Source organism: Trachemys scripta, chromosome 23 (genome assembly GCF_013100865.1).
Source record: "Trachemys scripta elegans isolate TJP31775 chromosome 23, CAS_Tse_1.0, whole genome shotgun sequence".
In the NCBI taxonomy this organism is placed as follows: Eukaryota; Metazoa; Chordata; order Testudines; family Emydidae; genus Trachemys; species Trachemys scripta.
In genome coordinates this window covers 12,321,919-12,338,176 of record NC_048320.1, presented here as the reverse complement: position 1 = coordinate 12,338,176, position 16,258 = coordinate 12,321,919, and the positions used below count along the sequence as shown (strand labels likewise).

At 51.4% G+C, this 16,258-nt stretch overlaps 1 protein-coding gene and 1 long non-coding RNA gene across 4 annotated transcripts in view; both read right to left on the bottom strand.

Moving 5' to 3' along the window:
* Nucleotides 1–191: 191 nt before the first annotated feature.
* On the bottom strand, nucleotides 192–3,412 carry LOC117869363. Its single transcript, XR_004643806.1, has 2 exons — nucleotides 3,055–3,412; nucleotides 192–2,487 (listed from the first exon to the last, which is right to left on the bottom strand). It is a non-coding gene; the product is annotated as an uncharacterized LOC117869363 (long non-coding RNA).
* A 2,885-nt stretch (nucleotides 3,413–6,297) lies between these two features.
* The window catches only part of LASP1 (LIM and SH3 protein 1), a 56,523-nt gene continuing 46,562 nt past the window's right edge, over nucleotides 6,298–16,258 (bottom strand). The window contains exons 5-7 of one of the 3 annotated variants that reach the window (XM_034755697.1): nucleotides 11,301–11,454; nucleotides 10,843–10,946; nucleotides 6,298–10,280 (exon numbers count right to left, since the gene is read on the bottom strand). In XM_034755697.1, the coding sequence (XP_034611588.1) occupies nucleotides 10,107–10,280; nucleotides 10,843–10,946; nucleotides 11,301–11,454 (432 nt within the window). In that variant the 3' untranslated portion in view covers nucleotides 6,298–10,106. Of the gene's footprint in view, nucleotides 10,281–10,838; nucleotides 10,947–11,300; nucleotides 11,455–16,258 lie in introns of all 3 variants that reach the window. The other 2 variants (XM_034755698.1, XM_034755699.1) reach the window with 2 other exon arrangements.

Here is a 16,258-nt window from a genome sequence, read left to right as displayed (position 1 = left end):
GGCTAAAGTGATTGTTATGCATAGTTGGTTAGGTTGCTGAAATCCTTTGGGGAAAGAAAGCATTTATGGAAGAATATAATTAGTGTCCCTGGTTTTACACCCAGCTGAGGCACCATTCCACACATTCCTTGCTGCTCTCTCTGTCTTTATCACTTTAGATTGTTGACATCAGATATACAGACTCATGAAACTGAGGTTATTGAACATTTTATTTATATTCAAGAGTTGCTTCCCATAACATTTAGAGTTTCCATTTTAACTGCTTTGTGGGGGAGGAGAGAAGGGTTAGGTTCCTCATTTTGGTTGTCTCACCCTTTTTAAAGCCCTGACTGTGACTCACAATTGAGTCCTGGCAGTGGCATGCTGTGTAATGCAGTTTGGGCTGAAGCAGATGCACTGGAGAACATCAATTTGGATCCACAGGCAAAGATATATGCACTGTACTTCTCCCTCGGGAAACTTTGTACTGACAGGAAATTGTACTATGTCAAGTACTCAGCTGGCAATGATTACATAAAGATGGGAATTATGGTTAACATTTTTTTGTAGAAAGTCTTATCAACAGATATCAAGTAATTCTTGCCACTTGTACCCCAAAAGTGCTTATATAAGCCACAAACACTACAATTCAGAGTAAATTTCCTCCTAATTATAATGGTGTCACGTGACTTAAGGATGTATCAAGCTTTTTTCCATTACAAAACTTCTATTTCCAGGAGTGTATTGCTTCCCAGCAAGAATTAACTGCAGGGGGAGACCAGCCATAGAAAAATCTTACCTTCTAGGAGGGTTGTTTTCATTATACAATACAATCTGAAATAAACATTACATGTGATGCTTATTACACAGTAGTGGATGACAAATCTTTCATGTTGTTGGTTTGCATTCCATTTTTAACTCCAGAAAACTGTTTGCATTTGTCCAAAACACAAAGTGTCTGTTATAATCCAGTGTGTGGACTAGCAGTCTGGAGGGTGAGGAAGAATTAAACGTGACTGCAGGGCTCAGGCCAGTGCTCAGGTGGATATGGTATGCCTGCACTGCTCACTGCTACTGAGTCAACAAAAGGAAAGGGCCTATGGGCATTTTTTCTTATAATTCAAGCACTGGGAATGGGCTGAGCTTTGTGGAAGTGGCCACGAATATGGACTGTCCAGATGGTCCTAGATGGGCACCAAGAGTGGCTGCTTTTTAAAATCTTGTCCCTGGTGTTTTGGCCTCTTTTCTCTTTCCCACCCATTCCCCACTCCAGACCCCTCCTGGTCCTGCAGACTGGAAATAATACACAGAGGCAGTGGCTTGATTCAGGATCATGTTGGCCTACAGGGAAAATTCCCAAAAGGCCCCAGAGCCTCTCACTCAAACCTCTCCAAGCAGTTGTAAATTAAGCTCTGACCTCCCATTGATCTAACTCCTGGCTGGGTGCAGTAGGCGGTTTGGACACACAACTTGCATTGAGAGGGGGTTTAGAAACCCCCCCCTTCCCCCGCAGTGGCTTTATTTGGAGCTATGGGGGCCCCCCCACCCTCAAAACAGATGGGCCCATGGTATCATGGGGATTGGTCCTGCTTTGAGCAGGGGGTTGGACTAGATGACCTCCTGAGGTCCCTTCCAACCCTGATATTCTATGATCATTCACATCTCCCCGAACAGGCTTGGAGTACGAGTTGCTGGCTAACTAGCATTTCTGAGGCTAATCTGTGTTCTGGTTGTTGCCCCCTCCATATAAACTAGGCACTCAGATTAGTGGCAGAAATGTGTTTAAAAGCATTGTTCAAACACAGGCTCAGCACCATCTGTCTTGATGAATTGGTCCAAAAGGTCCCTTGCATCTTTCTTCTGCATAGGGATTTTCCTTTATAGTCCTTGTCCAAAATTTGTGCTCCCATTCCTGAAGTGTTCTAGCTAGTTGCCACCCTCCACCCCAGAAGTAGCTGCATTTTAGCAATACCCCGTGATAAGCAGTGGGTGATCAGTGAAAATGAAAGGTGACGTGTCTGAATAAGATACTATTGTGATATTCAGATTTTGCTCTCATTTTGTGTTGTTTTCTTAGCTTTTTTTTTTTAATTAAAATATATATATACTTTCTAAAACTAAAAAACAGCAGGTACTTTTCCCAAGGAGGGGGGATATCTATGTGGCCACAGAACAATGAACAGTTAAATTTCCTTAATACCAGCATGGCAAACAAAACAACACACTTCTCCATAGTGAGGTTTCATTATCGCTCCCTCTCTCTCTCTCTGTCCATTCTTGAGGCCAGGTTGCTTTGTATTTGCTCTTCAAATGCATTACAGCTCAGACATTCTGTCAAGGGCGTTTATAAGTCTTGACATCTGCACTGTCCAATGGCTGGTTTTCCTCTCGCCAGCTGCTCGGGAAGCGGGTTGCTTGCAAAGAGTTAACTCTTTCTCCTGATGGCTCTGGCATTGCTGCTGCCGCTGCTGAGAATAAGGTGACACTTGTCTGACCCAGGCCTGAGAGCTGCAGAAACCCCAAACATGTTTAAGGATGGGAAAACTGCACGTATATAAACACAAGTGACAAAAGGCATCAGCTTTTTTATCAACTGGGCAGCGAAGTGGGAACGTGGGAGCCGTTGCTAAAATGATGAGCGAGAGCGCCAGATATTGCAAAACACCCATCTGCCTCCATTCAAAGCATGCGACCAGACTCGCTTATTTTATCTGTAACTAACATTATATTTTACTTCTTTCTCAGTGGGACCAGAAATCGCTGGCACACACAGCATGGTTATTAAAGGCAGCAGAAAGCCCTTGATTTGCTTGGGAGTAACTGATAGATAGAGCTGGAGGAAAAATATAATAGATTATATATATTTAACTGTTCTAAGCAGCTTGATTAAACAAAAAGGTGTCTCTCTCTCTCCCCCCACATGAGCTACTGTGCAGGAAACAGCTGCTGTGATGCCAGCAGCATGTCTGGGTCAGAAAGCCTGGGAGCGCGCTGGCTGAAAACAAGAGCATTGCAAACAAAACTAACCATCACCTTATTCCCCAGCAATTCAAATGGTTTGGAGCAAATCCTCACCTGGACGAGGCTTTGATGGGCAGGATGGCTGGCTGCTGTCTTTCATCCTTCCCCTGCACTGCTGTTGGGGCTCCTAGAGCAGGTAGATGATGTAGGAGAGGATCACCAGGCCGATGATGGCAAAAAACATTAAGATGAAAATATCCAGCATGGTGGATGTGGCGGAGGCAGGGGCACCGGCTGCCTGTTTGGACTGCAGGGGAGGGAGAGCCTGAGCCGCAGATGCTGCTGCAGTGAGGGAGGCAGGCAAGGTGGCTGTAATGGCAGAGACGAGGACTAGCCCAGATCTCGTTCCCCAACCCCCACAGTATTTCCCTCCTCTCCCTGCCGGAGGAAAGGGAGCCATGCCCAGGACAGAGTGAGGATGCCTGATCAAACTGAGCTATAGCTTTCCATCAACGATGACAGCAGAGTTTAAAAAAAATGAGAAGGAGGGGTGGGGGTAGAGAGGAAAGGTTCAAAGTGGGGAGGAGCCCCCCAGGTTCCTAAGGATCTGACTGTACACAAAGGGGCTCAGCCCGCAGCTGAGCTAGCAGTAGTCATTTACCTCCAGGAAGAGTTGCTTTGCCACCTGCTGTTTCAAACAGACCAAGCGCCAGGCTGCAGCTGGTTCAGAGGAGGCCAAGCTAAATGGAGGTGTTGCTGCTAATATTTGCAGCTCTGGGCCCTGGCTGGGCAGAGGCACAGGCAGGAGCGCGGAAATGGGACAGCCCATTTGGGGCTGATTTTGTTATGGCTCAGACAGTCACGTTGTGGGGCTCACTTATAAACCCCGGTCATCACTGCAGTATGTCTGGTGCCGTTCAGGGCATCCCAATGGAGGCCTGAGCTGCCCTGTTAAGGCATCACCATTGAACATGGGGCTTGCTGTGTGTTTGCATGGCTGGCTGTAGAGAGACAGTGAGGATGAGGCAAGCCCCAGGACAGCCCCTGGTTGCCTTCCCAGAGCCAGGGGGGCTGGGCTATTTAACTGGGTATGTGGCCTTGTTTTCTGCCTGTGAAACGGTAAATGGGTTCTTAGCTCCTACACACATGCACTGAGCCCTGGGGAAGCATGAGATATATAATTATTAAAGTAGGACCTAGAGGCACCAACTGAGAACAAGGCCCCATTGCACTAAAGGCTGCTCAAGCACATCATGAGATACAGAATTAGCTAACTGGAGAGGAGCCCTCGTTATCTCCATACTGATTTATACCTGCCTCTGGAGATTTCCATTACTTGCATCTGAGGAAGTGAGGTTCTTACCCACGAAAGCTTATGCTCCCAATACTTCTGTTAGTCTTAAAGGTGCCACAGGACCCTCTGTTGCTTTTTACAGAATTAGCTAAGTTCATGAAGGATATGTCCATCAGTGGCTATTAGCCAAAATAGTCAGGGATGCAGCCCTATGCTCTGGGTGTCCCTAAACCTCTAACTGCTAGAAGCTGGAACTGGACAACAGGGGTTAGATCGCTCAATAAATCACCCTGTTCTGTTCACAGCCTCTGAAGCATCTAGCACTGGCCCCTGTCAGAAGACAGGATACTGGGCTAGATGGACCGGTGGTCTGCTCCAGTCTGACCAGTCTTATGTTCCAAAGAGCTTACACGCACATCTCCAGGAGGGAAACTGAGGCACGGAGCTTTAAGTGATTGCCCAAGGTCACGCAGGGAGTCTGCGACAGAAGGAAGAATGGAACCCACATCTTCAGAGTCTACTGGCCACAGGAGTACACTCCCTCTCAGTGACTCACACAGAGTACCTCTACATGGCCAGCAGACACCTGCAGCATTTCAGAGCCTGGATCTACAGCCTGGGGCTCGTGCGACAGCGCTAAAACCAGCTGTGAAGCTATTCTGAGCCTAAACCTTTACACTGCTATTTTTAGCACGGTCGCACAATACTGAGTCCATAGACCCGGGCTCTGAGACTCGCGGCCGCAGGTTTCCACTTGGGGTGGAGACATCGCGGTGGGTTCAGCCGTAGAACTGGGAGCCAGGGCTCTTGACTCCCAGGTTGGTGCCTTTCCCTTGGCATGACAAGCAAAGCCATTTTGATGCAGTGACATGGAACCGGTTTAAAGGGGACCTGCAAAACTTTTCCTTCTTTGGAGTCTGACGCAGCTGCTCCCTGCAGATCCACTGCTGCTTGCTTTAATTTCACTAGAACACCCATTTTCATGGGAGGGAGTTAAACGTAATGGCCACTTTTTCCCCCCTCACATAGGTCCACGTAATATTCCTCTCTTTCTCTCCTTTCAGGGGGACTTTCTACTCCTAAATCTTTCAGGTATCTTTGAAAATCCCACCTTGCATGGCTCCAACAGCCAAAGTGAAGCAGTAGCTATCTGCTTTCTGACAATAGGATTTAGTCACCAACTGGAGGAATGATGAGCTACTTACGCGGTATTCAAAGTTCAAGTATGACCAGGTACACTGGAATGGGAGTTTTCCCCTCTATAGAAAAGGTCTCCCATTTGACCAATTAACTTGATGTCTGCAGCAACTGAGAATTGCTACAGAGAGGGCATAGAAAGCCAGGAGGTTTTGCCAAATGTTTTCCCTTGCTAAACTCACCGACTTCTATCACTTTCATGACGATGGTATCTGAGAACCTTGTTCGGAGATTTATCCTCCCCTCTGTGTGGAAGGGAGGTATTTCCCCATTCTACAGAGGTGTTGAAGGCACAGAGGTTAATGAACAGATATAAGGGAGATCAGACCTCCTATCGGGTGCAATGGGAGCTACCAGACACGTAGCGTTGTGGAGCTCTGAAAATTGGGGCCAGGCAGCTAAAGGTTTGATGTAGGGCCCAGATCCTCAAGAGATGTTTAGGTTTGTAACCAATTTCAGTGGAACCTAAATACCTGTAAAGGATCAGATCCTAACCGAGCTGCCTACAGTCACACAGGGAGTCCATAGCGGAGCTGGGAATGAAACCCAGGTCTCTGAAAGCTCAGGCAAGTGTTCTAAGCACAACCATTCTCCTCTATAGCAGGGACAGAAGTGGATCTGAGCCAGGCAGGTAGCTATTAGGAATAGACTAGAAGCATGGCTGTTGATTTAGCTCCCAATAGACTTCACTGGGCACCACATTGCGCCCATGAAGTCACGTCACTGCAAACTTTTTTTTTTTTTAATATCCAAAAACTGATTCAAATTAATTTCCTTTGTTACTTGCCCTCCCTCTTCCAGCACAGCTGGTAACCTGTTTAAATAAAGCCAAAGGAAAATTAAAAACACAATTAAGACCATAGAAGTCAGCAGGTAAAAATTATATTTTTATTTTAAATTTGAATAAACCCGGAAGAGGATTTGTTGGTTTGTTCCATTGAATGGTTCAGTTAAAAAGGCCAAATAAATTTCATTGTCTGGGGGGTGTTCAGGCCCATCGGAAGAAATATACAGACAAAAAACCCCACCCATAAAAAAAAAAAAAGATCTAAACCTGGCACTGAAATGCAAATTGGAAAGCTAAGATGTAAGACTTGTTTGTTTAAAAACAAAAACACATGAATGAAATGGTTACAATGATGCAAATTTAGCTTTTATCTTTTTTTTTTTTTAAGATTTTACTTATTTATTTTAAATACAGGTTTAGGTGCTTTTTCAGCTATGAAAAAAAGGCAAAAAAGTGCATAAGTCAGAGAGAAGGCAGAAATCAAGCAGTAAGATGTCTGTTTTCCATGGCAAAAGGAAAAAGGGGGGGGGCAGGCAGGGGAAGGGGAGGATAGGGACAACAGTGTCAAGGTAGCATTAAAAAAGTTTTAGGCCAAAAACTTAGTTTCCTGTGTTTTTATTTGGTCCATTAAAAAAGGTTTATTCACATTGTTACTTCCCCCCTCCCCAGACAACTGGCTCTAAGAACAGAGTTTTAGTGATCAGGAATGTGCACTTCTCCATTCCCCCAGGTCTTGTGCTCACATGTTTCAGCACCACCAAGGATTTAAATTCCCTACAGCCCATCGCTGTCACTTCTATGCTCTGCCCAATGCTGATTGCATCTCCTTTCACCCACGCCCCTCCCAAGTCTCCCACAAGCCCTTAGATGAACAGGAAAGCTGGTTAAAAAACAGAAGGTTCACCATTATCCCCAGCTCTGCTGCTAGCTGGCTCGTCCAGTGGGATGGAACAGCTCATCAACCCTTTTAGTACAGTACATTGATCTGGGGACGGGAGACCAGAGACCCTCTTGCCCATACAAGCTTCAGCACTATAGCAACTACCAGAGAGAGACTAGGAAGTAACAGGTTTCAGGGCTTGCTGCTACCCACCCCTTAGGCCCTCTCCCTCAAACATTTCACCTTCAATTCAGGGTCCCTTAGGCACGGTTCTGCATCTCCCTTGTGCTTCTGGAAGTGAAACAATGAGCACTTGAGAAAGAGGAGAGGCCGTGTGTGGAGTCCTCTTTCATATTTCAGGGGTGGCTTCCCCATTTTAAAAACCTAGCAGCCTGTTTCTCCCTTCCCCCGAAAGGGCAGCACCACGGTAAGAGTGTACGGAGCAGAAGTGGAAGTATAAACCTGAAACAGTGCACTGGGATCAAGCAGAGGTCTCCAGTGTACTCAGGGAGAAGGGGGCACCCATCAGGGAGCCTCTTGAAACGGACATGCTGCCCAGCGTAGTCCCCACATGGCCTCTTAAAGCCAGTTAAAAGTTACAAAACATTTAGCCAGGCCTGTCTGCTGAGAACTTACAGACCCCCCTCACTGGATGCAGCATAAAGAGCCTCCCCTGTAATGCACCATCAGGTCAGACTCCCCTGGGATAATGAGGGCAAGTCATGCTACATGGAATTCCAGTTGAGAGGGAGAAAGGCACCAGGGAGTGGGGGTCTCAGCATGCCAAGGCAGAGAGGGCAGCAGAGTTGATCCACTGGGGAAATGTGGGAGGATTCGCAGCTAGCTCTTCTCAATGCCCAACTTCCTTCACCAAGGACAACATAGCACCATCTTCCCTGCAGACAGATTTCCAGTTATAGTGGCCCCTGGGCCCAAAACATTGGGTTGGGTTGGGGATGTGCTTTGAAGTTTTGGTCCCTGATGCGATCCAAGCCAGCAGCAGCCTGGAACGTCTACCACCAGCCTGGACCCAGCGAGAATGCAGAGAAGGTGGGGGCGGAATGTATCTGTTCATTGCCCTTCCTGGTCCCTTTGCCACTGACCTTCCCCTCCGTGGAGAGAAGGCTGTAAACATCCCAGCTCAAACTGGAATGGAATTGGAACTAGGCCTGGCCCTGCTGCCCCTGGGAAAGGCACAGATGGAACTGGCTGGCTCCCTCTCCTCCTTCCAGCTGAGGGTTGGCTGACTGTTGTGTGGGGAGGTTTGTTCTACCTCCCTGCCCCCATCCGGCTCTCCAGAACCACAGTCCCAGTAGTGGCTCCCGCTGTGCAAGACACATGCCAGTGCAAAGCAGAAACTAACTGGAACTTGGTAGAGTCCCTGGTCTTTGCCCTCCAAAAAACCCCAAGGCACCTCATGCCTTTTTCACGACATCTCCGCCAGCCACTCATGGGGCAGAATTTCTCCAATGGTCGGCTCAGTTCATTCATGGACATAGGATGAAAGCAGAGCTAGACTGAGCAGTCAGTGGCTCCAAACAGCCATAGGGGCAGGGGGTGGTGAGGGGGGCACTAGAGACTAGGAACCACGCCCCAGACCCTGCTCCACATGGCCACGCAGACAGCGAGTTTATCCAGCAGCGGGGAGGGGAGAGCGAGCAGAGATCCTGGCTGAGCGAGGTGAGACATAACTCTTCTATGCAAGAGATCAAAAGGAATGTGCTGCTACAAAACGTAGAAGCTGATTGGAAGGCACATGGGCCCTTCCCCCCTACTGGAATGGTATTTGGTTCTAGAGGGGGTTCAGGGTATCGCTTTCCTCCGCACCCCCCATGGAGACTCCTGGATGACCATGGGGGGAGGCAAGCCCTCTGCCCCTCCCCATAGCTCTTAAACACAAGCAGCTCATCCAGCCTCAAGCATAAGCAGCCCATGGGCTACTCCTCGCTCCCAGTGCGGCAGCAATCACCCCACAGAGCGTAGAGATGGTCCTGAGATGAAACGGCCCAATCCAGCGTAGCTCAAAGGGTATGGCCAGGCCGGTGCGATGCTGCTTTTGAGAGCCCTACCCTATTCGAAGGACCACAGCCCCAAAGCCCCACTGCCTGCCACTTCTGCCTTTGTCCCCCTCAGACCCTGGGGATCCCAGCACCTCTGCAGGCAATGACACAGCCCAAAAGTCAAGGAAAACTCTAGAGGAACAGAGCAAAAAAAGATTAAAAAAAAAAAAAGGTTAAAAATTGATTGATCTTAGATTCTTTGGAACTAATATTTTTTGTTTAAGTTTGTGAAAAAATGGGAAGTGGAGAGGGGGGAGAGAGAGAGAGAGAAAAATGTTTCCCTTCAGTCTAACGGTGGCGATGAGGTGGGAGAGGCGACTGGGGATGGCCCAATGCGAGATCCCTGCAGGCTTCTCTGGTGCCAGCTAAGCCCTCCCTCCAGTTGGGAGATACTCCTGGATCTAGAGAAGGGGATCCCCACTAACCCCCCCTCCCCTAACTTGCTGTTAAGGGGACACCACCTAGTCATTTGTCCCTTGCTGCCCCTCCAGCTGCCTGGCTTGGTCCCCAGCCGAGGTGGATGGGTTTGGTCCTATCAGACGGGTCAGCTGGGATCCTTTCTTAGCTCAGGATCACAGCGATTCCAGTTGCTTCCCTCATATTCCCTGGGGATGCATGCGCCTGGTAGCTAGGCCCCCACCCCTTCAGAAAGATGGGGGTGAAGGGGGAAGAGATTAGAGGAGGAAAGCTGCAATGTTGGGGCCAGCCCGAGTGGCCCCGGACCGGTTTCCCACCTAGTCCCAACAGAGCTATAATAGCTACAAAACAAAGCTAAATTGGTAAGAGAAACCAGAGCCCGCTGCAGAGTACTGATGGGCCAGGGGTGCAGCTCTGATGGAGTAATGGCAGAACGCGGCGGAGAAGGGATGCTGGGCGAGAGACACATGACAGGGGGCCTCGGGTGGGCTGGGTGCTTCGGGTGTTACTCCTCGCCCCCTCGCCCACGGCTTAGATGGCCTCCACGTAGTTGGCAGGGAGCATGCCGGTGTCCCCCGTGCGCTCGACCGTGCCGTACATCCAGCCATCGTCGATCTGCTGCACGTTAACGATGGTGTCCCCATCCTGGAAGGAGACCTCGTCTTCGTCAGCAGCGTTGTAGTCATAGACTGCGCGGAACCGCTTCTGGGGGGTGGGGAGAGGAGGGTCAGCGACACATAGGGGGCTCTAGCTCCCTTCCCTCCCCCCGCAGCCTGTTCATGGCAGCAGCCCCTGCTCTCCTTCCAGCCAGCAAAGCCCCCCGCAGAGCAGCTGAGCTTTCTATGGGGAAGAGCTTGCAATCAAGGGGAGCTGAGGGGCAATGAACTTTGAAGGAGCCACTCCTGGGCTCTGTAGCAACAGCGCCACTGGTCAGCGAGCTGCGGGGCTGGGCCCAGCTCCCAGCAGGTCAGTGCAGGCCAGACACTGGGCTGGGGGGCCAGGAGTCAGAAGGCAACCAAAAGACAAAGTAACGGGAGACCAGGAGCATGAGCCCTGATAATGGCTGCAGTAGGATAGCACGAGGTGTGGGGGGCCCCCCCATCTACCTGACCCTCATCCCCAGGCAAGAGGGTTTGCAGCAGCTGGGATAGGTTGCATGACTGGAGCAAAATGCTGACCTGCACTAGTGGCCACTATGGGGATCCCGCCAACGAGCGTCAGCGCTCGGTAGGTTAAGCGCTATTGCCGCCCTCCGGGCTATACTCACTCCTCCTCCTCCTCCTCCTCCTCCAGAAGGGGCATTACGCTGTGTAGAGGCCGGTGCTGCAGGCTCCTTGAAGCCATAGGACTGAGATGGAGGCTGCTGGTAGGCTGGGAAAGAAACAGGCCCGGTTAGTCGTGGCAAACTGCCGGCGCATTGGGTTATGGAGACCCAGAGCCCTGCATCGCTCAGGGATGCTGCCCTTCTTTGTAACGAGCCTCACTCAGAGCTGGGGGGGCGGGGGAGGCCCTTTCAAGGGGAGCCACACGTGGGCAGACATGTTGGGAAGAAGTTCTGCATCACTGGGCATGGACTTCAATAGCCCCACTGCAGCCAGAGAACTGAAACCTGGCCTCTTTGGGGCATCGGTGTCAGAAGATGAAGGTAGAAGGGGGAGGTTGTGCAGGAGACGCCGTGATCTGCGTAACCAGGGCTCCCCCCAGAGAGTGTTCAGAGCTCCTTACCAGGACTGCTGGGCTGGACTTGAGGCGGTGGCTGATGCTGTTCTACAGGTCTCCTGAAGTTGGCACCATCCTGGGAGTTCCTGCGTTCCACCTCACCCCCCTCGCCGCCACTTGGGCCCATCCTGCTCTTCTCAAACTCTTCATGGTACTTGATCTACAAGAAGAAATTTGGAATTAGAACAGTACCAGGGGGCTCCTGGTCCAGAGGGGAGCCTGTCCATGCCAGTCGCACAGGTCTGCCCCCGGTGAGCAGGTTTTAACCCATTAAGAGTGTCCCCCCCCCCCCCCACACACACACACAAAAACAGTTGCATCAGACCCATTAGCGCGGCACAGACCAGAGCCAGGACCTTTACAATCCCCAGGCAACAGCCCCAGCAAGACCTCACCTGGACCAAGCCTCCGTGAAATTTTCTAGGTGCCCTGGGCTCTCCTCTCGTGTGCCAGCCCACAGCATGGTGCTATGTGCTGCAGCTGGAGAGGCCATCTTTGTGGTCATCGATCCCACAGCCCTTCTCACAAGGGGCAGCTAGAATCCGGCCAGGACATCCAGGTTATTTACGTTCTGCCCACCGAGCAGTTTCAATGGTGTAGCCCTCCCTGCCTGTCCTGAAGGGTCACCGCATTAGCGGGATGTCAGACAGTTCTGTCCCAGCCCAGAGCCGCAGCGCAGCCAGTCCTACACGCTACGCTGCCTGAAAAAGGCTGGGTTGGGACCGCACAAAAACGATTGCTGTTCACGTGCCAGTACAGCAGGTGGCACTGCAGACTCTTGGCAATTCCAGAAACAACCCAGGTGGGGGGAAAGGAGTCAGGCATCCTAGTCCCCTCCGCCCAAGCTGGAGGGTTTAACAAACAGGGGAGGCATTGCCTCCCCTCCCCACCCCCCATACACATACACTTGGTTTGGACAGATTCCTGGCAGGTGACATCCTTTTCCTCTTGCCGCCCAGCATCAGTTCCTCACCTTTGCTGCACTCTTCTAGGGCCCTCAGCTGAGGGGCCCATTTGTGCCACCCAGGTCTTCACGGGAAAGGAGCTTTCCGGCCGTCTAGGCTGCTGGGACCCCTGACCAGTGTACTCCTCCCCCATCTGGCGCTAGCCACCTGCTATCCCATCTTATGCATGGATTGTGAGCTCCTCGGAGCCCGGCTGCAGTGCCTACAAGGCCTGGGCATGGACCAGGACCCTTTGTGCTCGAGTTCGGCACTGTACAAACAGCGCCCCATCACCCAACAGGGCTCGAGCAGGCCTGCGGAGACGGCTGGGACGGGGCAGCGATGAGGAACACTGCTAGGCCCAAGTCAGCTGATGAGCACCGCTGGACTCAGGGCTGGCTACCAGACCTCCCTCAAGGGAGGCCGGCCAGGCCCACGGGGCAAGGCCAAGGGGAAGGATGCCACAGGGATTATTCCAAGACTGCAGCTCTAAAAAACAGAGGTTGTAAATTCTCCCCACCCCTCTCCCATCAGCACAGTTCAGCTTTCTGACCAGCTCAGCAATGCCTGGGGACAGGAGATGGACAGTGGTATCCCCTGGAGTGATAGTTGTGTGTAGGGAGGGTTGGTGTGTGTGGGGGTGTATATAAAATGTGCTATAGTGGATCTGCCATAATGAGGGCATAATGCTATAAGGGGAGGGGGGAATAGCTCAGTGGTTTGAGCATTGGCCTGCTAAACCCAGGGTTGTGAGTTCAATCCTTGAGGGGGACACTGAGGGATCTGTGGCAAAATCAGTGCTTGGTCCTGCTAGTGAAGGCAGGCGGCTGGACTCAATGACCTTTCAAGATTCCTTCCAGTTCTAGGAGATGGGATATCTTTATTTATTTAGTAAGGGGGATGAGGGGAGAGAAGACTCTGAAGTGACATGATGAAGCAAGGGGCGTGCAGCCAGTTAGTGAAACTGACCTACAGCCCCTGCTCTGCCAGTCCTAGAATCCCCCCATACCTCTACAATGCCCCTCAATGCCAACCACAGCCCCCTGCTATTGCAGTCCAGGCTCCCCATGCAGCTCTGCCCCTGCAGCTAGATCGTGATTTGCAGCAGCCCTGTCTCTTCACGTTACCATCAGCTTCTGTCTGAGGGTGGCGGGTTAAGGCCAGGAACGCTCTGCTGTGGTTTATTTGGTTCCAGCTCATTTCCACTTGTGACCAAGGCCGGGTTTGGACCTAGGTCCTCGGAAGAAAGGCTAATGCAATAGCCACCTCGCATCAGCCTCCGCTACAGCCCTCTTCTCTCCAGTCCCCCCACCAGCCCTGTTCCTCAGTGATGCTTTGCGAGGGAAGCACACGCGTGGAGGTGAGGACACCCTTTTCAGGCTCTCGCAGGCTCTCGGCATGGCTGGGGTTTACAACCCCTTATCATGGCAACGCCTCCAACAGTGGTGAGACGCTACAAGCCTGCAGCATCCCCTGGGCAAGAGGCCTCAAATCTCCCTGGCCTGACAGAGGCTGCTGAGGAACATCCACCCCCCACATCTGGCTTGGCTTTAGCTGTGTTCCTCGGAGGAGGAGACGAGCAGAGAACACACAGACCCATCTTCAGTACCTGGGCTCGCTGCTGCACAGGCAGGAAACCCTTGGCCACTCCAGCTGCGTTTCCACCAATGTTCCAGGCTCAGGGGCTGTCATTTTTCATGGGCCTCTAAGCAGAATGCAGGCAGGCGTGCCTGCAAGTGTTAGCTTCTCTCTCTCCCTCCCTGACTCCTGCTTTGTCTTGTGCTTCAAGTCAGGACAGTATTCAGTGTGTGTGTTACAGCAGCACCTAGAAACCCCAGTCAAGAACCAAAACCCCACAGTGCAGGGTGCTGTACAAATAGGGCAGCTGTGATTGTAGCCACATTATAGGACATCTTGAGCAGATCCCCTGATGCTGTGGCAGCAAGTGCCAAGGGGGCTTTAAAGCAGAGAACAAGCCCCAAACCAACCCCAGACGTTGCCTTCACTCAGTTACATGCAGAGCTTGACACGTAGCCCCTACGTCCCGCAGCTCCGCTCAGAGCCCCACCACAGCAGGTACAGCCCTCCCGGTCTCCTTCACACCTCTACTGGGATCTCAGAACTGCTCCTTCAGCAGCTTGGCTTGGAGTTACTTAATTGACACTTAGGCCCTACTCACACCAAGATTAGAACCATGTTTGAACACAGCTGGCAGGGGTGTAGAGCGTGTCCCTAGCTGGTGCCAACAGCAGTTTCTCCGAGAGCCACGTTAGCTGAACTGTTAACGACCTAAGGGTAGAGGCAGCGTGGGTACCCATGGTGCCCTCAGACAGTCAGAGAAGCAGGGCTTTGAACTCTGCTAGCAGCAGCTCCTTTTAACAGCTGTCGCTAGACTAGAGCTGAGGGCTGTGTTGGCTCCCTCTGTCTTCGGGCTGCTCTGGGAAAATCCCTCGGTCCTGGCTTTGGCCTCCAAGGCACAGCAGCTCAGCTCAGATTCCTGGAAGCGGGAATGCTCCCAAGCACCCAATTAGGGCCCCACAGCTTGGCACTAAGGAGAAGCAGAGAGGCTGCTGTCCAGGAAATCAGAGGGCAATTACTCACTTCAAATGCTGCAGTATTTATAACAAAAGTGAGACAAACAGAGGGGGTGGGAAGGGAATCCCAGCCGAGGATCTAAACAGAGGGCTACAGATTAGCTTCATCTCACCACACCTCCTCAATTAGGTTCCCCACGTTAACCCTTTGAATGCCCGCTCTCAGCCCACCAGAAGGAGCAGATTATCTAGCCACAGTCTGGAGATGTTTTGCAGTAAGGATTAGAGGAGGTCCCAGTTACCCATCATGGGTGCAAGAGCTCCCACACCACCCAGACAGCATATGGAGGACAGAGCCAAGGATGAGGCCACGTGCTAGGTGGCAGAGTCTCAGTCAGACCAAGAGGGGCAGGGTTATTACCCTCTATTGTACTGAGACCCTGAACCAAGTCAGATGCTTCAGAGTGTCTCAATCAGCCCTCACTTGGCAGACAAGCATCCCGTAAGTGGGAGGCTGGTGTTACTTGGGTTTCCACCCCCGCCATGATGCTGCATGTAGCCTGCCTTCTAACGGCACCGATGCTACAGGGTGGGAGCAAATATCGCCAGTGCCAGACAACTCCCTCCCCCAGTACTAAGCAAAGTGCTTAGTAGGTGTTCATGCTTAAAAGCAAGGAGAGAAGCTGGCGCAAGACCAGGACAGACCGAATCCTTACTTCCAGGGCACCTACAGCCATTCCTGACCTGCAAAGGCCCCCTTGCTATCCCAGTCCTGAGCCTTTCCTGCTGATTTATGATCTGCTAGGAACAAAGTTAAATCCCACCAAACCCCTCTCCTCCCTCACGAGCCAAGGCAGATGTGAAACCAAGGTTCTATGAGGTGAAAGTTTACCACATGGACCTTGAGGTATGTGTCACCCTTCCCAACCGGTCACCACAGAGACCCCCAAAGCACAGTCAAATGCCAAGCGCTCTACCAGCGTTAGCCCTGGGGAGAAGAGATCAGCATGAGGAGAATGCTTTACAGTGGCTAAGAGAGTGTCTGTCCCACCCATCACTGAGGAAGTTCAGCTATGGGAAATCCTCCTAAATAGAGCTCTGAACAGTTAAGAGCCAGGGAGATTGCTGGGAAGGAACCAACCGGAAGAAAGGAGAGGGCTATTGTATTTTCTAGAGGCAATCGTTAGCCCCCTGCCGATTAAAGCAAGGGTGGCACGTTGCTACCTTCTGCCCAGTTTCAAGGACCTTCACAGTAGAGAAGAGGAGACATGACTTAATTGCAAGTGAAAGCAAAGGAGACCGCATCCAGCAGCCTGAAAACACAGAGCCCACGAGAACCATGGGGTCCAGCTCCCAGACTTGCAGTCTCTCCAAGCTGGGCCTGGACCCCATAGCCACAGCCGGAATTGCTGGCTGCATGACCCTGTCGAGCCATGTCTCCCAGAACACTGGTGCAGGTAGTGCTGCAGGGGAGCTTCTGCATTTT